The 25,561-nt window shown below is 42.2% G+C and overlaps 1 protein-coding gene across 3 annotated transcripts; it reads left to right on the forward strand.

Annotated features, from left to right (window-relative positions):
• Positions 1-1,813: 1,813 nt before the first annotated feature.
• LOC110988917 (monocarboxylate transporter 12-like) lies at positions 1,814-17,587 on the forward strand. 3 transcript variants are annotated; one of them, XM_087145076.1, is made up of 4 exons: positions 1,814-1,878; positions 2,020-2,131; positions 14,733-14,876; positions 14,989-17,587. In XM_087145076.1, exons 2-4 carry the CDS (start codon positions 2,119-2,121, stop codon positions 16,074-16,076), a joined length of 1,245 nt encoding a protein of 414 aa, XP_087001202.1. In that variant the 5' UTR covers positions 1,814-1,878; positions 2,020-2,118; the 3' UTR covers positions 16,077-17,587. The 3 variants fall into 3 exon arrangements, with proteins under 3 accessions (XP_087001202.1, XP_022108567.2, XP_087001198.1); XM_022252875.2 differs by lacking the exons at positions 1,814-1,878; positions 2,020-2,131 and adding an exon at positions 2,682-3,706 and having other exon boundaries at positions 14,989-15,834; positions 16,489-17,587; XM_087145072.1 differs by lacking the exons at positions 1,814-1,878; positions 2,020-2,131 and adding an exon at positions 2,682-3,706.
• Positions 17,588-25,561: the final 7,974 nt, after the last annotated feature.

A 25,561-nucleotide genomic window follows, 5' to 3' on the forward strand; every position in this document is an offset into this window, starting at 1 on the left:
TGCAAAACCGAATGAAATCTTTCGTAACTAACATATCTTTTTGGGTGAAATTTTAGAGACCTAACATGTTTTTAAGATTTGGATGAATTTTTTTTTGACCAAAAACATTTTTAAGGTTCGAATAAAATTTTGTAGACCTGAAATGTTTTTAAGATGCGAATAAAGTTTTTGGACCTATTATGTTTTTAAAATGCCTAAAATCCGGACATCTCATTTTTGACCGCTGCCAAACCCGTGTGGCAATTTGAATCCGCATGAAAAACGAAATGCATTTCAGACAAATATCCTGGTCTTGAAAAAAATTAACTGATACATACAAAACAATTATCAGTCTTACAGACAGTATCACCGGTGATCTGAGGGGAATTCGACAAAAGTGTGAAAATTGGACACAAAGCTAGGTAAAAATACATAATTTTTCATAATTATACTTTGTCGAAAAATTGATATTTTCCACTTTCTTGGATTTTTTCCCCCAGCGTTTTCTTGTACCAGATGCTATTACATATCACCATTTGATAGACTCTTGGCAACTTATTCACACATGATGTCTTCAAGGGAAATGACAATACAATCCCCCACATGGGTCACCACAAATATACGTCGTCTGCTAGAACAATTTTTTAGGCCGATGACCGTTATGTCACTATTGCGCATGCGCGAATACACAAACTAAATGGGTGAACAGTCTGGCAAACAGTCGAATCTGGAAAACATTAGGTCTGTCAAATTTCATTCGGATTTCGAAAACATGTTAGGTCTGAAAAACTTCATTTGAATCTTCAAAACATGTTAGGTCTGAAAAATTTATTTGAATCTTGAAGGCATATTAGGCCAAAAAAATTGTATTCATATCTTAAAAACATGTCAGGTCTACAAAATTTTATTCGAATCTTAAAACCATGTTGGGTTAAAAAATTTCATTCGAATCTTAAAAACAACTTAGGCCTGTAAAATTTCATCCAAAAACATATTAGATACGAAAGATTTCATTCGGTTTTGGAAAATGAATTCAAAAAAGTACGGTCTGTTTTAAAAAACATTACAAAAACAAAAAAAATCGATTTTTAAAAAACCATTCCATTTCTAGGAAAACATGTTCCGATCTTTTTGACTCTAATTCTGCTTCGTAGGAGCTTACGGTGGAGCCTGCAAAGTTAACATTTTTTATTGGTCGAGGACTTCACGTCCGTTCGTTGAAAACTCACAAACACAATTCAGAGATAGCACGGGGAGCGGGTCAACGTAGCGGTTCTTTCCTCGCTTTGCACCAATGAGGCCTGGGTTCGAGTCCCGGCTTGGCCCAGGCTTTAAGTGCATTTGGTTTCCAGTTCATACTCGCTCTCTCAGGTTTTCTCCGAATATTCCGGTTTCCTGCTTCCTCCAAAAGTGCACGTTCTTCCCAACTCCGTAATGTGATGCTGATTAAGCCTGAGTAGCTGAAAGCGTCATTAAAACAAAACAATAGAGATATCGTACCTAGGTCTCCATGTTCATGCACGTTTGTTTTCACTGCCCGTGCTTACTTGAAAACGAGATTGTACAACGTTGCAAAGATTTACCTACTTGCACTTGATGGGTTCCAGATTCTGTTGAATTGACATCATGCAATTGTTGTCAGCAAAGGTTAGATAAAACATTAGAATTTTTCATAAATGAAGTAGACTATTGCTTTAGGCTTACTACTTATAAATTATAAGAGTGTTTAAAATATTTTGTCTGTTTTTATTTCGGTTTTTACCGACGGACTACCATAAAATTTCAAACCGTAAATATTCAGCTATGTACGAGACTGACGCATTGCACTGTCCTTCATGTATTTTAGATTTTCGGAAGTGATGAGTCAATTTTTGGCAGGATATTTCTCTTTTGAGTGAGGTGATTTTTCAGTTTCTATAACTTGATCTACTAGCGAATATTTTCAAAGCCCCTTTTCCGAGTTGGATTTTTAAAGACTGTAACTGGACGAAAAAATATTACAAATTCTAAAATCTCTGCATATTATTTTTCCTCTCCAAGGGTTCCAGAAGCGCGCCATCAGAGGTCAACTTATAGGCTCTATAGAGGGATCCCAATACGACGCTTTTAGCGTCGATCTGTGCACTTCCGCGTTTGAAAATGAAGCTGTACGGTATGTGTCAGATTCAATTCTTAAATAAAGACTTTTCAGGCTGCAAATTTTTGTGGAACGGAGTCTTTCAGGATAACTCGACACATAAAATCAAAAGAAAAAAATAACGGCAATTTGCAGTTTGCAATTCACACACACGACGTTTACAATTCACAAACACGACGTTCCAACTCACACACACGACATTTGCTTGTCCGCTTTAGAACGCTATACCTTTTACTACAGTTATGCAACATTACGTCGATTATTCATTCAACGCTTAGACAACATTTGCCTGCTAAATAATTGTAACCACAATGAAGCAAACTATGGGACAGGGAGAACCCCACCCTGCTCTTGTGCTGGTCAATGTTATACTGGTATCTCAGGAATTCTTTTCAGATATCTAGGGGGGATGTGTCAAGTGATAATATAGGCTCGAGTGTGTAGGCCTATACGGATTGGACTCGTTGGGGGATACCCCTCTGTCCCATTTCGTGCCTGGTATAATCATAGAGGAAGGTATGATCGTAAGACAGGCAAAAGAAATAACCGACGAAGCCAGGTCGTATACCAGTCCCAACTGCATCGGGAAAATTTCACTTGAATCAAATCTCCCTTTACTGAATTGGCTTGCCCACTGGGCAAGTCCAATCCCCACTTTAATACTGCGCTGTATATTCTACACGTGTAAACATAATCCTGTGAGCGCATGCGGCATGCATGCAGCTGATATTATCGACCTGTGAAAAAAGGGTTATAACCACAATGAGCACCATCCCAAATTATTTCCGACAATATGGAAAGGACATTGAAAGATCTTTTAGGACCGAGGTGTTCATCCGGGTGTAGCCGATTGGCCTATCAAAAAGGCGTTTGTAATTAATTCAATGGTTCTCATATTTTCACCTGAGGGAAGATCGGTCGGTTGGTCGAGGGGAGGGTGTAATATTATTTCTTAAGATTAAGTTTGTCCCATATTTTTCTTTGAAGGAAATTCCACACAGGGTCACTGGCATAAAATACTTTCCCCTCAGTCGAAGCCAAAATGATAACCATTAGCCTTTTGAAGCAAGGTGGAGACAATATAAGTGGGCGCTATTTGAGGTGCGTAAAAGATTCGACCCAAACCACTAAATAGCGCCCTTGTCAGGCTCTTCCAAACCCCAAACAGGCTAACAACGGCCCGAACGAGGTTACTCTTATTCGCTTTCTTTATGTACTGGGCGATAACCGTGACGCGGTGCACTCAGTTGTATGCATGCAGCAGCTCTCAACAAAGGGTGACCTCTAACTTGCACCGACGGCCGACAACGGATGCCCTTAGTAAGGCTTACATGCACTTGTATGTGCATACGCCGGGAGCAGTTTAGTTACAATATTGGCCAATAATGATGCGCACCGGCAGAACTCGGGTTAGTGGTTCTTACCAGAACTGGTGTGCGGTTCTTTGCCTTTTCATGAGCTTCTTGTTTTGGATCGGGATGCTCAAAGGTCTAGGAGTGATGTTGCCAACACTACAGGAACAATTCACAGCCCAGACTTGGCTGATCGGATGGATAATATCTGTCATCAATGGCATGATCTATGTGTCAGGTAATATGCTCAATTGTAACCTTGGCTTTACACCTTTACCTGGTTAACTGGTTTGAAAATCATTTTTCCCTATGGCAGATCAAGGAGCCAACGGGGGTCATGCCCTCCCCCCGGCAGATTTTTCTTTGAAATAATTAGGAAAGCGAATATTGGGGGTCTGTTTTATTTCTTTTCGTTCCTAATGCGTGTAAAAGGCCAAAATATAGCCCCACCCCTCAAAGGACCATAACATTTACATTACAAAATACCCTATTTTTGCCCCCACCCCTGTTCTGGATGCCTTTCTGTTTCCCCGTCCATACTGTCGTTTTTTTTATTGAACTTGTTAGGAAATGGTTTTTGTTATACCCCTTCTTGAAGTATCGCTATGATATTACTGACCCGCTTGTCCGGCTAATATGCATGCAGTAATGAGGCATTTTTGGAATGTTTTCTATTATTCGTCAGACTCGATGGCGACCATCATCGAACAATTGGAAGTACTAGAGTTGCAACTCCAACTGTGTCCGTCTTCTGTGATCTTAGCGAGGTATATCCTTTTAAGCGGGGCCAGTAATATCCTAGCAATAGCCTACTTGTAGTTTTTGCTTGCAATTAAATACAAATTATTGCTGTGACCAGGAAGTAGAGAGAGAAAAATCCCTGATATTAGACCTACTTTTGCCATCGTAAATACACTTTTTAAATGTTGATATGCTGTCCATTACCCATGCAAAGCTTGTAGTTTTCTTCTCCTCCCTCGCTGCACTCTAGCTATGGACATACCAGGCATGCAATTGGCCAGATACTACAGCCCGGGCAGTGCCAACTCCTGTGTCCTTCCTCTATGAGCAAGCACAACATCACCCATCCACTGGAATGTATCATTCGAGGATACAGATAGGCCTATTACAAAAACTGATACAATAAAAATTTTATGATTATATCTAACCGCCTAACTTGGAATAAACACATCAGCCACATTTCTACGACTATTTCTAGAAATATAGGTATTGTGTCAACATTTAAATAGATTCTTTTATTGACCTTGCACAATACCTAGATATCACCTTGCATGACATATGGTATTTCTGCACGGGGAAACACTGCGAGACATCGAATCCTCAAATTACAGGAAAAAAATTGTGCTTAATATTAACAATGCTAATTTTCAGGACTCCAACGTTTATCTCTTTTATAACTTACTATTTTTAAACATTACTAACGTTAATCACATTACCCAAACTAACTCGCTCACAGCTCGCAAAATCTGAAGAAAAACCAACTATTTTACAGGGCAACGTCATGAATGTTATTGATCTTATGCAAGGACTAAAATCTCTAACACTATTGTGAAACATGAGGGGGCTAAGCTGTGGAGCTCAATGATAATTCGTTGAAATAAATATAACCAGCCCCTCCACCTTTACACCTGTAAAAGCCTATAAAAAATAAATTATGGAATAACTTTTTAGCTAACAAGTAAGTTTTTTCACCGGTTTACTACCATACAGGTTACCGGATACATATCATTTTATACATGCACATGTACTTTACCTTTTCTAATTAATTTGTAATAGGTTTACCAATGGTTTGAATATTTGTCACTACGAGTGTACACTGAGCGTCTAATCGACAAGCTATGTTTCTTGTGGGTCTTCCTTCTACAGCTGCATGTATATTATCTTTGTATCTCTTCACATTAAATGCAAATTAAAGTGGAGTCATGCAAAGTAAAATAAAGGGGATTGCGTTATAAATCAGAATGACCAACACAATGAGACTTTTTCAAAGGATGAGACTTTTAAAGAAACAACACTTTGGAGCTGAAGGCCACCTCTATATAAACGCACTGTAAAACTCCAAGGGAAACGTATTTTTACAACCTCCTGACCATCAGAACTCTTATAGGGCCACGCTCCACGGGACGTTTAAATAGATTCTTTTATTGGCCTTGTACAATACCTAGATATCACCTTGCATGACATATGGTATTTCTGCACGGGGAAACACTGCGAGACATCGAATCCTCAAATTACAGGAAAAAATTGTGCTTAATATTAACAATGTTAACTTTCATGTCTCCAACTATTATCTCTTTTATAACTCTACTATTTTTAAACATTACTAACGTTAATCACATTACTCAAACTAATTTGCTCACAGCTCGCAAAATCTGAAGAATTACCAACTATTTTACAGGGCAACGTCATTAATTTCATTGATCCTATGCACGGACTACAATCTTTATTTGTATTGTTTATTGTATCAGTTTTTGTAATAGGCCTATCTGTATCCTCGAATGATACATTCCAGTGTATGGATGATGTTGTGCTTGCTCATAGAGGAAGGACACAGGAGTTTGCACTGCCCGGGCTGTAGTATCTGGCCAATTGCATGCCTGGTATGTCCATAGCTAGAGTGCAGCGAGGGAGGAGAAGAAAACTACAAGCTTTGCATGGGTAATGGACAGAATATTAAAATTAAAAAAAAGTGTATTTACGATGGTAGGTCTAATATCAGGGATTTTTCTCTCTCTACTTCCTGGTCACAGCAATAATTTGTGTTTAATTGCAAGCAAAAACTACAAGTAGGCTATTGCTAGGATATTACTGGCCCCGCTTATCAGGCTATACCTCGCTAAGATCACAGCTTATTAGGCTATACCCCCCCGCTTATTAGGCTATACCTCGCTAAGATCACAGAAGAATTATGCTAATGAGGGAGAAATGGGGGCTAAATACAGCGTTCTGATTGGTTGAGAGGCTCGAGAAAACCCCCCAAAGGGGCGTGGTTTTCTCTATGCAGACGGGCTTCACTACTCAGGAGGGGGCTAAGCTGTGGAGCCCAATGATAATTTGTTGAAATAAATATAGCCAGCCCCTCCACCTTTACACCTATAAAAGCCTCTAAGCCTATAAAAAATAAATTATGGAATAACTTTTTAGCTAACAAGTAAGTTCTTTCACCGGTTTACAGCCATACAGGTTACCGGATACATATCATTTTATACATGTACATGTACTTTACCTTTTTTAATTAATTTGTAATAGGTTTACCAATGGTTTGACTATTTGTCACTACGAGTGTACACTGAACATCTAATCGACAAGCTATGTTTCTTGTGGGTCTTCCTTCTACAGCAGCATGTGTATTATCTTTGTATCTCTTTACATTAAATGCAAATTAAAGTGGAGTAAAGCAAAGTAAAATAAAGGGGACTGAAGGCCACCTCCATATAAACACACTCTAAAACTCCAAGGGAAACATATTTTTTACAACTTCCTGACCATCAGAACTCTTATGGGGCCACGCTCCACAGGCTGGCCAGCTACCTTATGCCTGCCTTGCAGCAATAGATGTTGGCCATTCAACCTTTTTCTATTAACTATATATCACAATGGCAGATTTAAATCACATATAGAGCACAATTTAAGCATCAAGATTTAGAGCACACGGGATTGATCTCCATATCTCCACAATGATTATTATAATTGATTTAAACTCGTAATAACGAGTTGTTACTTGCATATGTATGTTTCCTAGGTTTTTAATAATAATGAAAACCCCCTTGTGTCAGGTATCCAGTCCCTTAAACAGTGGAACATGTATTTTCTTTTCATTGTTTGATAGACTTCAACATCCTTTGATACACCGACTGTTTTAGTTGAACTGCTTGCCCAGCGAGAGGGCACACCTCACTTTCTTCCAGCCATGTGAGGTTGCACTTCATGCCACACCTGCATGACAAATTCCACCGCGAAAAGTAGTTTTCAGGGTTCCTAACCAGGAAACTCCCTATACAGCAGGGGATCAGCGGCAATCGGTCGACACACTATACGAAAAGGGAAGGATAATCACCAGAACGGTTCAAGGTGTTGACAGGGAAGGCGTACAAATATCCAATGCACCCAGATTAGCCAGCATGTCCAGATCGTCCAGTAATTCTTCTCCGTGCCCATGTCGCACTGAATTCACACTGAATTCATGAAATAAATACGCTCAGGCACATCCACTATTTCCGAAATAAAGGGCAGTGAGCTATGGGTTGTAGCTCTATGATTGGATGGAGTCTACATCGGTAATTATCGTACCGTGACAACAGGACAAACAGGCTTTGATTTTTACACAGACTGTTTGTTTTTTTACCCAGACTCATCTACTGGTTGTCATTGTCACTCGATTGAAAATCTAGATATATGTATTTGGTAACCAAATTTGAATTACTGCAACTTCATCAAAAGCCCGAAAATCTTTCACGTCATAGGCAATACTGGAACCATTTCATTTTTTTTACAGATGACCCCAATTAATTGGCCCTAAATGAAATTCAAGATATACAAATATGGGGGAAGAGAAAATATGATACATTACTAAATTAACTAAGAAAATTTAACAAGAAGATAAAAAAAACAGATAACTTGAAAATAAATATAGCCAGCACAAAAAAATATCTCCTTGAAGATAATGGTGCACGATTATTTGCTGCCATCTCTATATAAAGGCTGCCCAACAATGCTCTCTGGTATACAAGTCCAGACATAGATGGCTGCTGGTAGACAGGAACGGTGGCAATGCTGAAGGCTCCATTTGTAAGTTAGGAGCTTTTGCTACTAAGCAGCTTGACAACATGTTGACCATAATTGGAACTGGCTATCGGCTGACGAGCCCCATCCTGGTAACCGTGCGACAGTGGTATAGAGACTGCAAAGGTAGAGCTGGCTCGGTGATTTAATAGGTTAGCGCAGGTGTCAAGTGAGCGCAGTGAGCTGTTACTTGAAAAGCACCGTGCAAGTGGATCATATACCATTCTGCTCCTTGTGTGTGCCTTGCACACCTTCTGCCTGCCTGCCGGACCCAAGCATGAAGCTATTCTCCTGAGCATGCCAACACTCTTTCCAGCTCTTGCTGCCACATTTGACACATGAGCAGCAAAGGAGAAGCTGTGAGTGAAAGTCACACATAGCTGTGATGAATAACCTTGCATGAGAATTCGCATATTTTTTTTGTAATGGCGTTATTGTAGTTTAGTATATAGCAACGTGGTTTATGTTTTTACATAAGACCAAGACCAAGAGTGACAAACCATAGACCTGTGCGTGTCCAACTTGACCCAATTCCTGCCTGCACATCCCACTGAGAACTTACAGTCAACACTTCCTCCAGTGCAGCATGGCATGCTGTTGCAGAGCGGTATGAAGTTGGAAAAGGCCATATTCAAGCTTCGGTCCCTCAGCAAGATGTCGGGTAAGAACGTCAGTGGAGCTGCTACAGTTTTACCGGATCAATCATCATCCGGTAAGTCCACCAAAGTTTCCAATGTTATGGCAGAGTCATCACAAATAAAGAGTGCTACCGGTAACCGTTCAGTAAAGACAAGGTCTTCAGGCAAGAAAGGCGGCACATTTTCTCAGTCCTCAAGCAAATCTTCAAGGTCAACTGCACTCAGAAGAGAGCTTGAAATTGAGCGCACTCGTATGGAGGCAGACATGGCGAAACACCGAGCTGAGCTGGAGGCAGCACAAAGGAGGGCTAAATTAGAAGCAGCTTTGAGGATGGATGAAATTGAAGAAGCACAGCCAGGCCAAAATCTCCAATCGTTGAAGAGCTACTAAACGACTACCCAGAGTTCAGAAAGGAAGCATCAGTATGCATCTCCAACTGCGGAAGATGAAAGTCTGATGAAGCTGGTGAAGAGGTATTCATCGTGGACAAATTTGAAGATTGCAGTGGCGTGGCTGGTGAGGTTTGTGAATTGGCGGACAGCAAACAAAGGGATGTGTGGCGGAGAGAAGTCAGCCGTTGCCGATCGTATTTCTGTAGCAGAGATGAGGAACAGCGAAGAGTTAATCCTCAAATACATCCAGAACCGATGCTTTGCTGATGTCATCAGTAAGCTTGGTAAGGGCAGGCCTATGATGAAGCATAAAGAGATAAACAACCTCCGGCCTTTCATTGATGGAGTGGGGCTGTTACGAGTCGGTGGGCGTCTGGACAAGGCAAATATCAGCTATAGAAGGAAGCACCAGATCATCCTTCCCAAGAGCCATCACGTGACCACCATCATTAGCCGAGAGTATCATGTCACCTATAGCCATGCTCCTCTAAGTACGATGTTGTGTCTGCTGCGTGAGAAGTTCCGGCCATTGGTTGACCCAAGTTGGCGTATGGAGTGGAGAAACGATGCATTGAGTGTCAACGAGTAATCGCACAGCCCAAGGAACAGCTCCAGGGAAGCCTACCTGAAAGTCGTATGGAGTCCAACTCACTCTGGGGTGTTGTCGGAGCAGATGTCATGGGCCCTGTTATGATCCGTATTGGCCGACCAAATGTCAAGCGTTGGATATTGGGCATTGTATCATTTTCAGTCAAAGCAGTGCACTTCGAGCTCCTCCCATCACTGGATACTGCCAGTTTTCTGAATGCATTTCGTCGCTTCATTTCAAGAAGATCCCGACCTACCGAGATGGTCACTGACAACGCTGGCAACTTTGCCGCGGGCATTGTGGAGATGAAAGCCTTGGTGAGGATGTGGAACAGCAGCAAGGTTGCAGACTTCCTGTGGAAACGAGAGATTGTGTGGCAACCAAATGTGCTGAAGGCTTCTGCAAGAAATGGCCTTTTCGAACGACCGTTCCGGGCGCTGCGACGTGCCCTTCTGACTGTATTGAAGGGACAGACACTGTACCTGCTGAGGATCAGCTGGCTACAGTAGTCGCAGAGTGTGAGCTTATGTACAACAGTCGTCCATTGTGTGCCCTCAGTCCGAGCGCTGATGACCTACTTCCGTTGAGGCCTAATGATGTTGTCAACCCGGAGCCAGCGAGTGCCTGCCCTCCAGGTCTGTTTGAGAAGCGGGATGCTCTGGTGCGGAATCGTTTTTAGGCAGACTCAGTACATCGTGCAACAGTTCCGGGGCAGATTCCTGAGAGAGTACCTACCTACACTTCAGGAACGACAAAGGTCCATCACCCAGTCGCGGAACTTCGAGGTTGGAGACTTGTGCCTCCTTAAAGATGAGCTTGCCCTTGGTCATCGTGGATATTGGCCACTTTGTCGTGTAACAGACGTGCATCGCAGTGAAGACGGCTGTGTTCGAGTGGTTCGCGTGAAGACTGCCAAGGGACAGTATGGGAGGCCAGTGAACAAAATCTGCCTACTGGAAGCAGCGTGTGGACTTGGTTAACTTACTATTAAACCAGTGTAACCCTTAGGGAGGATGTTATATTTTACTGTCTCGTTCAGTTTAAGTGTGAAATTTAAAGGTTTAAATTCAAGATGGAGTGTAGGTTTCGGCAGTATCAATCCGACTGTTGGCGCCCTTGCGCGGGCCAGGTAGCGGAGTAGATACAACTTTCACTTTGATCGAAATTTCTAGACCACGTACCGTTCAGATTCATAACAATCCCTTGCCCTAAAGAGAGGATGTAGTCATCTCACCGATGTAATCGTAGCCTCAATGGGGAAGGGGAAAAGTGGCAAGAATTTGGCTTTATATTTCGGAGTCATTCAAGGCGATTATTGGGATTAAAGTTAGTGAATTTCTGCAGCAATTTGCACGTGTTATGCACAGGTTACGTTGTAATGCCGTGTGAATTTACTTGTGCATGTGCATGGGTTCTTGCTATATACGTGTAAAGAACATTGCTTTTCGGGATTTCTCGTGGATTGGACTGCAGTCTGAGAGTCCTGCTTCTTTTCCACACATTCTTATTTAGTTCTGTAGCCCTTTAGGCTGACTCTGATTATTATTTAGATAGCTGTGATAAATAACCTTGCATGAGAATTCGCATGTTTTTTTGTAATGGCGTTATTGTAGTTTAGTATACAGCAACGTGGTTTGTGTTTTTACTGCTCTAGTTGACCGCGTGCATGTTCGTGGATGGGAGTCACAAGGAATAAAGACCAAGAGTGACAAACCATATACCTGTGCGTGTCCAACTTGACCCAATTCCTGCCTGCAAATCCCACTGAGAACTTACAGACATGACCAGGTCTAAACCCAACTGACTTATCTTCATCAAGTTATGTTCGAATAGATGTGTTTGCAACTCGCTGTGAATGACTGATTCGAACACTTTGCTTAGAATAGAAAGCAGGCTGATGGGTCTATAGTTAGTAGCTGTTGAACATGATCCCCGTTTGAGTGCAAGAGCAACATTAGCATCCTTCCACGGTCTGGGGAGACTTCCTGAAAAACTTAGAAAGGGGAACAGCCTGACACTCAATGCATTCTTTCAGCATTCGGTTGCGGATACAGGTCTCACCAATAGTTTCGTTCGGTTTCTTACTGTCAATGGGTTTCAGGATGCTTCTGTTGTCTTTTGATCTTACTTGAACAGTATATAGCTTGATTTGGCAATGTACTTACAGAAGACTTCCGACATTTCTTCAACAATAGTGAAAGTCAACCTTTGTGCGTCACTGTAGGAATTGTTTTGGGAGGAAGGCGATTCACTGCCCACCGCTAGTCCTTTTGGCTTGTTTCTTTGTTGGCGAAATGTTTACCAGTCCTAATGAATTACTTCCAGCGAGTTCTTTTTTCCAAGTCGTGCAGTATAAGGTCTTGTCTAGACGCTCGTAGACTCTCAATTTGTTGAAAAGGATCTCTAACTGCATTTCCATAGCATTTTGTACTTCTTTCCCGGCCATTCTGCAGGCTTCAGCGTACTACATGTAGTTGCTTTAGTTCACTGGATCGAATGAGTTTGTTCCTGCACGGTAGGAACCTCTCCATAGTGTGAGAGATATAGTTTCGATGTTCACAGCCGCAAATTTGGTGTCAGTCTGAGAACTGGGAAAATTTCCTAGGTGTTGTGCCTCATTCCAGACCAGTTAGCTTTGACAGAACTCCATAGAGCTTATCGTGTGAAGAGGTCTCTTGATTTTGATATCACCTTATTTAACAGCGATATGATTCGCCTGTGTTTGGTTTTAACGGACACATGCGTATGATGAAAATCTACACCAGTCAACACCAAGTCCAGAATATTGCCACCACGTGTGGGTTCGTGTACAAGTTGTTAAAACAAACCCATTAACAATACTGAAGTTGTGACGAGCAGTGCCAGCAGGATCAGTAGGCGAACTACAGTTAAGCCGAGTACGGTGTGTCTTGCTTGAGTGCCCAGAAGGACTCTACATCAAGGTAAGAGTTGACATAGTTTGTTAAACGAGTGTCGGATCCCGAGGTTGAGCCACGTCTATAACATACTTCCAGTCATTACAGGATCGATCCCAGGGGAGGTGTGTACATTGTGTTGTGATCTACATGAAGTCAAGGTTGAATGGTTTGAGATCCTCATTGCGCTGTACCCGATGAAGGTCACATTTCACCTAAGCCGCCGTACCTCCCCAGCTGTCTGTACGATCTCTCTGGCATCACAAGCTGCTAGTAACCACCTCATGATACCTCTACATCCGGCACGTGCTATCCAAACCGTTGTGTCAGCAGAGTAAGTTGACATCCTCTGCTTTGTCTACAAACAGGCTTGACATACTGGGGTGACGTCCTCAGTCAGCAACACCAGCATGACACCAAGTTCCCTTCACAGCACCAGAAAACAAGGATCAATCATTTGAATCAATTTAATGAATTTATAACTTCGCAACAGAATAAAAACAACAAATTCATACGTTCACCAATTTTGACTTCAGCTAACTTATAAAATTCAAATCGTTCGTCATCCACTCTACGTGGATGGAATGTTAATAATAGAAACAAAGGAACCTAGACAGATTTAAAAAAAAAACAAGCGAAATCAGTTTTATGGCAAAGACAGGAGAGACTGCAGATCGAAACTAGGTCTGACCTATTTTGCCAAATAAGTGATCAGGTACACGTACACTCTGTGATGTCTTTGGCCTAATTTTTATGGGTGGGCTACATTCTGAGAAACATTATTCTGGGGGGCCAATACAACAAACGGGCGCTACACCTATTTGGGATAATCCGGCCTTGCACCTTGTTCAGCATGCCATCTATTTTGCTCAAATCACGCAAGAAGCTGGAGGGCCGATACAACAAACGGGCGCTACACCTAATCGGGATAATCCGGCCCTGCACCTTGTTCAGCATGCCATCTATTTTGCTCAAATCACGCAAGAAGCTGGAGGGCCGATACAACAAACGGACGCTACACCTATTGGGGATAATACGGCCCTGCACCTTGTTCAGTATGCCATCTATTTTGCTCAAATCGCGCAAGAAGCTGGAGGGCCGATACAACAAACGGACGCTACACCTATTTGGGATAATCCGGCCATGCACCTTGTTCAGCATGCCGTCTATTTTGCTCAAATCACGCAAGAAGCTGGAGAGCCGATACAACAAACGGGCGCTACACCTATTCGGGAATTCCGGCCCTGCACCTTGTTCAGCATGCCATCTATTTTGCTCAAATCACGCAAACTTCTTGCACTCGGCCAAGGCCCCATCTTGTTTGAAGCTGAAAAATAAATGTATGGACACAGGATCGGATTTTGATCTGATGAAAATACACTGAACAGACTGCAGCTCTAGATGGGGAACTTGCACATCCAAAAGCAAAGCAGTCGGTATTCTCTCGTTTGTTGTCTTGACTTCGATCCGTACAATTTTCTTGTTGTAATGACACAGTATATTAAATTGGGAAGGGTCGATAATATATGACTTTTAATTAACCCCAATCACCCAGGGTATATGACGAAATAAAACCTTTCAAAATTCACCTTCACTTCCAGCCATCGTATTATTCAAGTTATGGACGGCATCTGCATTCACTGGTAATGTCATCTTATAGCTCATCAACAAGGTCCATGGTTACAACTTCTTTAGTATGACATTTGCAAGAAATAGTGATGAGTTTTCGCCATAGCCTGTTTTATTCCTTTGTTTTGTCTCTGATGAGTCAGCATAAGTCATAAAATAAATTATGACAATTGTTTTGGTTTGCGTTCAGTTGAATAACATCTGAGTGCTCTTCATCTGCTTCAATATAAGCTTTGTGTCAACACCAGAAGCCTATGAAATTTTTAAATCCCATGCATCGTACTTTCTCCCCTATAGGTCCACTAGCCAGGCCTGTGGAGGTCATGTTTGGTACCCGCACTGTGGTCACAGCCAGCGGCTTCTTGGTTGGAATGTCTATGATCGTCGCGTCCTTTACCACCAAACCTGTGGTGTTCACTTTGACACTGTCACTTGTAGCTGGTAAGGACGTTATATCAGTAATATAAATTTACTTCTTGGGATAAAAATCTTTAAATGATTGTTGTTCAGATTTCCCATTCACACGCATATTTTTACACTGTCTTTTCTGCAGGACCAACTATCATTTTTGTCAATATACTGACAAGAGCTCTGATTGGACGCTGTTTTCCAACAAACTATGGCACTGCAAATGCAATTGGAACATCGGGGGCCTCTGTAGGATTGATCACCGCAGGACCATTTGTCCAATTGTTGCTGAACACGTACGGTTGGAGAGGTACCTTGCTTCTTATGGGTGGCTTAAGCCTGCATCTTGGCGTGTGTGGTGCCACATTGCGATCACCTTCGACCGAAACTCAAACGAAGGGAAACTACCAGCTACTTCGCGCCGACACTAATGAAGAGATACGAGCTAGTGCCAAGAATACCGACAACTCGATACAGTCACAATTTGGCGCCTTTAAAGATGCCATCGGTGCTCAACTGAAGCATTTTGGATTCTCCGTTTGTGGTCGGGTTTCATTTTGGATCACAGGAGTCGTATTCACATGTAGCCACTTCGCAGCTGATCTTTGGTATATCTATTACGTTTCCCTAGCGGAGGTCAAGGGCTTCTCTCCGGATGATGCTGTGACATTCACTGCAGCTGCGGGGTTCGGTAGCTTAGTTTGCAGGATCACATGTGGTCTTATCGTGGACCGAGGTTGGTTGAAACTGCGATGTGCAATGGTGCTGACGATCATAACGAGTTCCATAACTCTCTTGGTAACTCCCTGGATTAACACGTATTGGCCAATGATGGTCAATGCTTTTCTCTTTTTTGGCTCGTCTGGGACACTTTTCACACTCAACGATCTCTATACAAGGGAGCTGCTTGGAGTTGATCTCCTGGCTAGCGCTTTCAGCTGGATGGAATTATTGGCAGCTGTTTTCAGTTTTAGTCTTGGATTCGTTCCAGGTATGGATAACCATTGGTTTCATACAAAACTAATGGCTGAGTTAATGTTAACGGGGGGTTCAGTAGCTTTCATTCAAGTCGGACATACGTGTATTTTACTTTTTTATCAAACATTTGCAACTTACGCAAAGCCACCAGCAGCGTTCGCTCTCATTGAGAAGTCTACAGTGGCTCATTTTGATGGCTTCATTGACAGTTGTGATGTACAGGGCCTGATTATCCCACAGGAACTGTACAGCTAGCATGAGGCTTATGAAAAATTTGAGAGCCTATACAAAACGTGTGTCACAAACAAAACAAGCATTTCACGCATGTACACACACAGAAGAGAGATACTTTATGAGAAGTGCAAATGCAAAGATTCTCACCCTGTGTAGTTCGTGTCGCGGATCGCGGAATGAACTATAGAAGGTCTTTGAATAAAGACTAATACAAAGCTGGAACCGAAGCCTACCATCACTTTATGAAATCTGGGCATGTAGTTGCAAGGTGAGGTGGGGTAAGGCTTTGGGCCAACAGAACAGTGGTCCTGGAGTCAACCGAGCACTTAATGCAGACCTCTACATGTATACACTTCTACAAACTGGGTAATGAGCCAGGGACGATCGTAATTGGAGACTTGCAATCATTTTGTTGTTGATTTTGTTGTATTAGGTTGGATGTACGACCAGACTGGCAGTTATGACTGGGCCTTTTTTATCTTGGGATGCATATCAACTCTACCGTTGGTGGCGCTAATGTTGGAATGGTTTCTAGAGAAACTGAAATCATAGTGGCAGTTACTTGCATTGGTAAGTTCGATCAGCGACAAATAGTCAACCAGTTGTCGATTTAGACTGGTAACGTATGCATCAAATATATATCGGTCATCAGGGAAAATTGGATAGTGGTTAACAAACTGCCGCTGATCGAACTTGCTCAATTAGGTACAATAGTGCCTGAGCTAAAAACCAACAATGGTCAGAAAGGGGGCATCAGAAAGGATTATGCCCCTTGTACACATGTACATGTATACAGTGTTTCATTTTATTGTCCACACTAAAAAGTAGAAAAATTCAATTTCCACTGGCAATTCTAAAAAGGGCTACATATAAACTATTAACATGCAACATGCATATCACTAACCAATTAATGATACAGTACAATTAAAGGACCAAAGTACGGGAACATTGCACAGTAAATAACTTCACAGTAAAGAATCAACGTCTAGCAGCATGGATAATTAATTACCTATTCACAAACCTATTAAACAAGTGGATTGCATTTGAGACAAAAGAATTTTTGCACGACAACGTGTAGCAGATGGAACACAGAGATGTATACTGGATCTGTTGAATTTAAACAAGTCATTGAGTGGATGTGAAAGATCGAGTATTATCTTATGAACTTTCAGCAAGACACACTGTTCATACAGAGAAGTAATGGATGGTAAGTTAGAGTGGATAATGCGCTGAGCAGTCCTCCTTGGCCTTTCTAATATTTATATTTTCCTTTGTATATTGCCGTTTCAGTAATGAGGGACAAATTTTGATTTTCTAAATACTAAATTGCCAATAAATTTATAGCTGTAGCTAAAATGGAAAGTAGTGATGTAGATGTACGCCAATAAATCAGTGTCGCCCCATCACAAAGTAGCACTGGATCTCTTTAAAGAGACAGTAAGTAAAATTTGGACGAATTGTAGGCGTCGGTTGAGTTTGTTATGTTGGACTCATGCTGTGAACGAATATCAAGGAGCTATTAAACACAAGGAGTCAGCAAGTAGAGATCAAAAGGGTCAATGGTGGCCACTGCCAGTACTGCGCGTGCTGCAAGGACAAAACAAACTCCGCGCTGCTTGCGAGCTACAAGGAATGCTCGGAGTTGCATTTGCAGAGGATCGTGGGTACTGCGCATGCGTGTCCGTAACACTTCCGCATGTTCAACATGGCCGCCTTAAGACGGAAATCATCGTCGTCGGAGACTTAAATTTCGATAATTTTAGTGATTATTCTGATATTCCAATGACAATGAAAGTCTGGTTACGTCTTTACATCCTCAAAACGCCTCTCTTATCAATAAACAGAATTACTAACTAATACGAATTCTCCCAAAAATACGCACAAGAAAACTGAAAGAATGTAGCTGGTCCAGAGGAAAGTACAAAACACAAAAAACATGGGAAGATTCGTTGTCCTTTCTGTCATTGTCCACAATTGTCTCGACATGAAACCTCACCACGTTGTCAAATGCATTCCTGCGGCATGTTCCCACCTTCTTTAACCGTAGGCATCACTAGGATTGCGACTTATGATATAAATACTGCAGTTCATAATTTGGGTATTTGTTCCCTACCGCCGGAAACTCATCTGTGGAGATCACTCGCTGACTCCTGAGGAGTAATGAAGAGAACTGCGCAACTTCTTCGTGCATCTTTTCCACCATTTATTCACCCCAGTATGCCGCAGCGAAACACGGCGAGTCTGTGGGTTACCAGCTCGCTGGCGGTGGCGATCACTGTGTACAAAGAATGTCTAGGGTCTTCAACACTGGGGCTGGTAACCGCACTTTGTCTATGGAGCCGACCGGAGCAGTTAATCGCGGATTACGGTCTGTAATAGCCTTTCGTCGAGGCCTTCGTGGCTGTGTGTGTGTGTGTATAACTGCAAAGCGACTGGACAGGAGACCAGGCGAGTGGCGCAGCCACAAGGGCTTTTCCAACTAGATTTTGAGGTTTTTGCGGTGAATTATTCATAGTCTTTCTGATAGGCCTATGCATTACTCATAAATTTCATGTAAATAGTTACAGCAGATAAGTCTTCGAAATAAACGGCATCAACTCCGAAGCTTACGCAGTGTTTCCATCTGGGTTTTCATAAGGGCAATAAGCGGTGAGATGACAACTATGATGCTTGTTGATAGGGCTGGTGCTGACGTTGAAGTAACACTAGCAAGTAGCAGTTCATCAAGGCCGAATGGTCAAAGCAAAACGGCAGTGCTTGAAATATGGAGCTCTTAGTCTCACCAATATCCCGTGGGCAGAAACGAAAACGTCACGCTCGCGTACAGATGCTTCAATAGTGCAACGGTTTAAACTCGGCAAGGTGAAGTTTTCCAGCAGCATATTCTAAAGAACTGTCCAAATACTGCTCAGACAACTGACCTGCACTTACAGCCGCCGACACACTTGACACGCTCGCCATCTTTCGTATATTTTCAATATGCATAATAGGTTAATGTATACTGACCCCCTCGCTTATGATTGGTTGGGATGTTTGCTACCCCAACGGGATAGAAAAAAATCCACTTGGAGCAAGATATGGGACCGATACTTCTACGGGGATATGTTAGGTAACAATAGTCTAGAGTGTGTATAGGAATTGGACAGGTAAGGGGGGTACCCCTCCGCCCCATATCTTGCCTGGTATAAAAAAAAAGGAAACATAAAGAAAAACATACGAAATTCCTGACAAGTTGGAAAAGGCCTTGCAGCTGCGTCACACGTGCATGTGGTCTCCGGTCCAGCCGCTTTGCAGTTACACATAAACACAGCCGCGAAGGCCTAGCTTGGATAGGTCTGTAGGGACTTCGTTCTAACTGCTTGTGTTTGATAGCTCCATGACGAATATCAACTCTGTGAAGTACTTCTTTCGACATGCTATAAACAATTTGTGAGTTTGTAAGAGAATGGAGGGGCCACGGGACAAGGGGCTAGGTCGACGTTTGGTGATGATGGCGGTCGTGTATGATCCTGTGATGTGACTGAAGTGGGGAAGCTGGTGTCACCAGTCAGGTCACCAGGGAAGGGGGAGAAGCTTGACATGTCGGGAGCCAGATTGGGGGCGAAAGATGGGGGATTCCAGGCACACATGTTCAGGCCCGTAGGCTGGCTTCTTAGTTCCGCTTGTTGGTGGTCTTTTTTGTGTGTGTGTACTGAATATTTTAAATATACCGTAGTATGCGGCATACAAGCCGCTGCTTACACGTTGATTCTCAAGCTGAAAATGTCCTGGCGATTTATACTCCGGGCGGCTTATACGCCAACATTTGAGGAATGAAATCAGTCACGAAAAAGCCCTTGGCAACCGCCGCGGACTCACGGGTGCAGTGCACTGCGCGCGGTGCAGCGTTCCAGGCGCGGGGACATACGGCAGTCATGTTTTCGTTGGTTGCCGTTTTTTTTTTTATCAATTGGTTCTGCACACGTGTTGGAAATGAAGGACACCAGTCCAGAGAGAACGAATATACTTAAATATGTACCGTAAATACATAAATACATGTACCATTCACACCTCACTCACAAGTCACGTGGCGCGTCTGTTCGTTTCTGTATTTTACAGGACTTAGAAAGGACTTGAGAAAATGTCGGTTTAATTACAATTCTCGTTCGTGCAATGCCTCTACTTACAATAAGCTTCCGCTTCCAAAAGTGGCGCGGACCCTAACATTGGGCACTTCGAATTTTTGAATGCAGCAAAATTTTACCTCTAATCTCACAAAGGGTGAAATTTAATTACACTCCGAATATCCTGATTCATTAATGTCGATATACATCCGCTACAAAGTTCCGATGAAAGTTTACTTTGGTCCGATTTTCCGGTAAAGCTTCTAAAAGTATTTGTGGGATACTTTGAGAATTTTTAATAATAGTGTAGCGGTCTGACCCGGCCCCAGCCGATTGCTCGGGGGGTGGCGGTCCGTCCGCCACTAAAGGGGGAAATGGAGGCCAGGCAAAACAGAAAGCTCAGCAGGCAAAAGACTTGGGTACTTCAAATGGGCTTGAGTCATTTTATTTCGCCGTCACTGAATAATGAAAACTGCTTGGAAAATTATATGTGTAAGATGCTACAATCTATTCGCAGTGGAGCCATCGCCACGTCCATCCACTCAGTTGTCTAGCACAGCACAGCACGCCCGAAATAACCTCGGAAGCTCGAAGCCCACCAACCTTCTTCAGTCCCGCCAAAATCATAATATTGTAAGCCACTTCCGGTCGACAGGCGTGACTTCTATAGGGTGCACCACTACAAATAAATTCCCATAGACAGCAGTGATAAATGCCCATACTTCACAAATATTTTAAAAATACTCACAACTCTCACAGGTGTTCAGGCTACACAGAAAAATGATGTTCCACATGTCCTCTTTCATTTTCCTTTCAATTTCGGGGGGTTGACCAATGAATTTTTGAGAAATTTTCACCAGAAGCAGACCACCCCTAAAATGCAGAAAATGTCCCTATCCAGAAAAGTAACCATTTTGAAAACCCTCCCTCGGCAAAATGGCCACTTTCAAACCCGATTGCATCCAAATTGCTCAGAATTGGACGCCCCGAGTCCGGCCCAGAGGTCCAGTCTCATATTTCTTCAATTCCTCAGTTCCATGGCTCTCAGGACCCTCTAATATAGAATATTTTGGGTGTATAACTTTTATTAATGAGCTTGGCGGACATATTTCTGGCCTAATTACGAGGGTGCACCCTAGAAAATACGTGTACATTCTAAATGTGCACACGGGCCCAATCCAAGACGTGCACAAGGTTCAAGGGTCTCACAATTCGCTGGGTTCACGCACATTAATTCATCGGCTCCCACGTGCATGTACAGTATGTGTGCACGGCGTACGTGTACCGCATGTGCGTGCATGCATGTGGCGGCCACGTTGCATCGAGACAGTGGGGTCCAGTCCACTAATTCAAGCCCCATTGAAAACAGTGTAAAATCAGCACCGTTCAGGGCCCAATAGCATGCACGCCAACATCCCTGAGATTTCTGAAACACAAATGAAATTCTTGTCTGGTCACTTATCTTTCAATTTCTTTTCAATTTTTTGTGGGTTAACCAAATACATTTTTAATTATTCCCACAAAACAAAATCACCCCCAAAAAGTGATTTTTCCGAAGTCTGATTGCAGCCATTTTTCAAGTGGCAACCCTCAACTTTCTCGGGCACTTAGGACCATTTTTCAACCGTAGTTTTCAGCCCTTCTGCCCTCATATGAAAGCTCAAAGACCCAGGGAGTTGATCCTGGCGACGATTTACACAATCTCACCATTTTGGGGGCCAAACAATCTCCTTTTTCAAAAGATACTGTGGGGGGAGGCACTTTTAATGCTAATGAGCTGGTCAGAAATTCTCACTTGAATTAGTGGTCTGCACCCAGTAGAAATTCGCGGGTGCATGGGAAAACCTGTGCCAGTAAGTCCTCTTTTTATATGATTGAAATAATTGTGTTTTTCAACCACCGTATATTCCGAAGAGTCACTACTTTTACAATGAAATTAACATAAAAGGAACATGGGTTTCCAAGTCTTGTACCCGTTGCCGCATGTAACACATTGCACAATACCGCATGGGTGTGCCCTATCTGTTAAGTGGTGTCGTCCGTTAACTTTTCTCCAACTGGCTTTCGGCCGTGCAGTTCTGTTTACACAAGCTCAAGGCTGAAGTCTCCAAGATCCAGATATGCATGTGCGCACAGCAGTTTTTGGAGAAGCGCTTTATGTATTGAAACTTGGAAGGAATTGATATGTAAGTTGAGGTCAGTGCATTTATCACAATGGGTCGTCCCGAACAAAGACAGCTGGAGAGGAAGCGTGCAGCTGCTTGTAATCAACAATTGGATAAATTCTTTGCAACTAAGAGAAAATGTGCCGGCAATGATGAGAAATCTGATCCCGCAAAAAAACAACAAAGAATGTGACGGTGTGTCAGTCCCATCGGCAAGTGAACTTTCCTCTCAGTCGTGTATTAAGCCTGTAGGATTAGGTAAGGGTGCTCTTAGAGGGGCTTCCATGATTTTTATTTCCTTGTTGGTTTTCCATTTTTAAATCCTTCGTCATCCACTCCTGTTGTAAATCGTCTTCTGTATTATTTTATTTATTATTATTCTGTGTTATTTGATTTGCGGACTTTTGTGTGATGGTGTAGATCAAATTGAAAACTGTATTTCCATCTCAAAAGAGAAATATTGGTCAGTTTGAAATTGTGACCAGCTGTTGGAACTGCTTCACATGTACTATGTGTAAATTGTATTGCCACTGAGGTCGTGAGGATGACCCAAAGAGCCAAAATTAACATGGCGATATTTATCGGGCTGCTGTGTTTCCACTTCAGCTGTTTCACTTATGGACGACCAATCCTTGAACTATCTACAGATCTTTATTCCACAAGTTGAAGTGATTCTAAGACCCAGTATACTGCTGAGTTCAACCAGTTCTGGTGGAGATAGACATCAACATGATTAAAGTCACAACTCCAAATTTGCTCTATGCAAATGGCAAAACACAGGATGACATGCTTTCTTCTCCCAATACTGGAACCCCAGATTGACATTACCATATCAATGGACATTGCGAGAAAATAGTCTCCTGTCAAAACAGCACAAACCAGTTGCAGGTAAACCTGTCACCACCGTTTCCAGTACATGTTGCAGTAAATTAAAATTTAACAGAAATCAGCCAATGGCTTTACGCTCATACTCCTACCGGTTGGAAAATTCGAAACTTAAGCAGATCAAATTAAATGGGATTCTCAAATATAGGAGTAGAAAAGGGAGCAAAGGAATGCCACGCTTCAGTACAGGTCCACAACTACAACCATTATTTGAAACTTAAGCAGGTATTACCTCATTCCCTATCCAAGTGCTTACTGGAAGGAGGGCGCAACAAAACCTGAAGCGTTACGAACGACAGGAGCGGCCACGGACTCTACGCTGTATCCCACGAGCAAATGTTACAGCTACGAACAAACCCCGGTCATTTCCCCAGCCTACGTGTTTGCCTCGTTTCATGCTGACTAATGCATGTTCTGTGTTGAACAAAATTGATGAAGTGGATGTGTTTCTTCAAGAAAATCATACTGACGTTTCTGTCATAACTGAATCTTGGATAACTCCTCACACAGTTATTGAGCAGTATGCCATTCATGGCTATAGAGGGTTCAGTAAATGTAGACAAACAAGGACCGGTGGAGGGGTCTTGGTCTATGTGAAAGAACACTTGCAAGCGAGGTGCCTTGATACTGATGTTCCACCAGACATTGAGAGATTGTGGATCTCTGTGCATCACTCCCGACTGCCAAGGAGTGTTCCCGCCATCAATTTGTTTGCTGTGTACTACCCTCATGATTGTCAGTTGGAGGATCTTCATTGTCAGCACATTATTACAACGGTGGACTCGATTTGGACAAACAAACCACATACCGGTATGGTTATCCTGGGTGATTTTAACAGAATGGATACTACATTAATTTGTAATGGTAATAACCTAAAACAGATTGTTACAACACCAACAAAACAAGAAGCCATATTAGATAAGATATTCACTAATTTTTCTGACGTTTACGAAAACCCAGATATCACTCCGCCGATTGGAAGGAGTGACCACAGTTGTGTCATGTGGATACCGAAGAAAATAAAGGCTTGTAACATAATGCAGAAAATAAGCACCCAACCAAAGAAAGATTCGTGTGTACGCTTCTTTGGATAGTGGATCCAGAAACAAACTTGGGAGGAAGTTCTTACAACTGAAAGTTGTCACGATAAGGCTGATTGTTTTTATAAGATCCTTAATCCAGCTGTTGAAGATCATTTCCCAGTTGAGGTCATCAAAAGGCATACAAGTGACGAGCCATGGCTCACTGACCATATTAAAAACTACCAGAGAAAACTGCCTTTTTCTCTGGCAACCAAACACAGTTTAGGCGCTTGAGAAATCAAGTTATTCGTGAGATTGCGTTAGCCAAACAATCTTATTATGCTGAGAGAATTCGCAAGCTCCAAAAAACTAATCCAGGCAAATGGCACAAACAGATTCGTCATCAATAATATGAGGAATCTGAGTTAACAATTGATATCCAAGGAATTTATCATTTTGATTATTAAGTCCATTGCCGAGGTTATTAAAAAAACAAGAGCCCCTCCGTGCTGATATAACATGCCAGCTTACCTGCCTACACCTTCTGCCATTCCTCTTTTGTATCCATGGGATATGTACAATGACTCACGGCAATTTGGGAATCAAAAGGGTATCTCTACAAGCCATTGCCTTGTCGACATTTATCATCATCTAGTCAAAGGTGCAAATGTAAAAAATTATGTTGGGACTCTAATTCTAACTGACTCCACTAAGGCGTTTTATACGATTAATCAGCAGATTGTCGTTAAAAATCTTCTGGATCTGAGGGTTTCCCCTGCCATTGTTCATTGGATTGTGGACTCCTTGAGGGGACGTTAACAGAGGGTCAAATCTAAATATATTTTCTCTGACTGGCAAATACTATCCGGTGGTGTACCACAGGGTACAAAATTGGGACCCGTTATTTTTATGGCTTGTATTAATAATGCAGCTGATCCAGCTTTCAGCAATTGCTGGAAATATGTTGATGACCTCATTCTTGGATAAAATCGATCATATGACAGTGAAAGTAGATTACAAACACATTTGAACTGTTTGAGTACGTGGGCTTGTAGTAATGGGTTAACATTGAATCCTGCTAAGTGTCAAGCACTACAAGTTTACTTCGGCAGGAAAAATCCACCCAATGTGAACTATACAATATCCAACTTTCAGCTGGAGTGTGTTGCTAGCATTAAGCTTTTAGGAGTTATTTTTCAATATAATTTGAAATGGCAGGCTTATGTAGATGAACTGATCTCTAAAACTAACAAGAAATTGTTTATGATTAGAAAACTAAAAAAATGTGGCCTTACGACTGAGGAACTCGTAGTGGTTTATAAAGGCTACAT

The sequence above is a fragment of the Acanthaster planci genome, linkage group LG01 (genome assembly GCF_054643075.1).
Source record: "Acanthaster planci isolate LZ-2023a linkage group LG01, COTS_SCS, whole genome shotgun sequence".
In the NCBI taxonomy this organism is placed as follows: Eukaryota; Metazoa; Echinodermata; class Asteroidea; order Valvatida; family Acanthasteridae; genus Acanthaster; species Acanthaster planci.

What these genes read in the sequence shown, in the direction of transcription:
- LOC110988917 (XM_087145072.1), top strand. Translation starts at nt 3,502, where the DNA reads ATGATGCGCACCGGCAGAACTCGGGTTAGTGGTTCTTACCAGAACTGG. An exon ending in TGGCATGATCTATGTGTCAG is followed by an intron (nt 3,707 to 14,732) that starts GTAATATGCTCA and finishes TCTCCCCTATAG; the next exon opens with GTCCACTAGCCAGGCCTGTG. An exon ending in GACACTGTCACTTGTAGCTG is followed by an intron (nt 14,877 to 14,988) that starts GTAAGGACGTTA and finishes TCTTTTCTGCAG; the next exon opens with GACCAACTATCATTTTTGTC.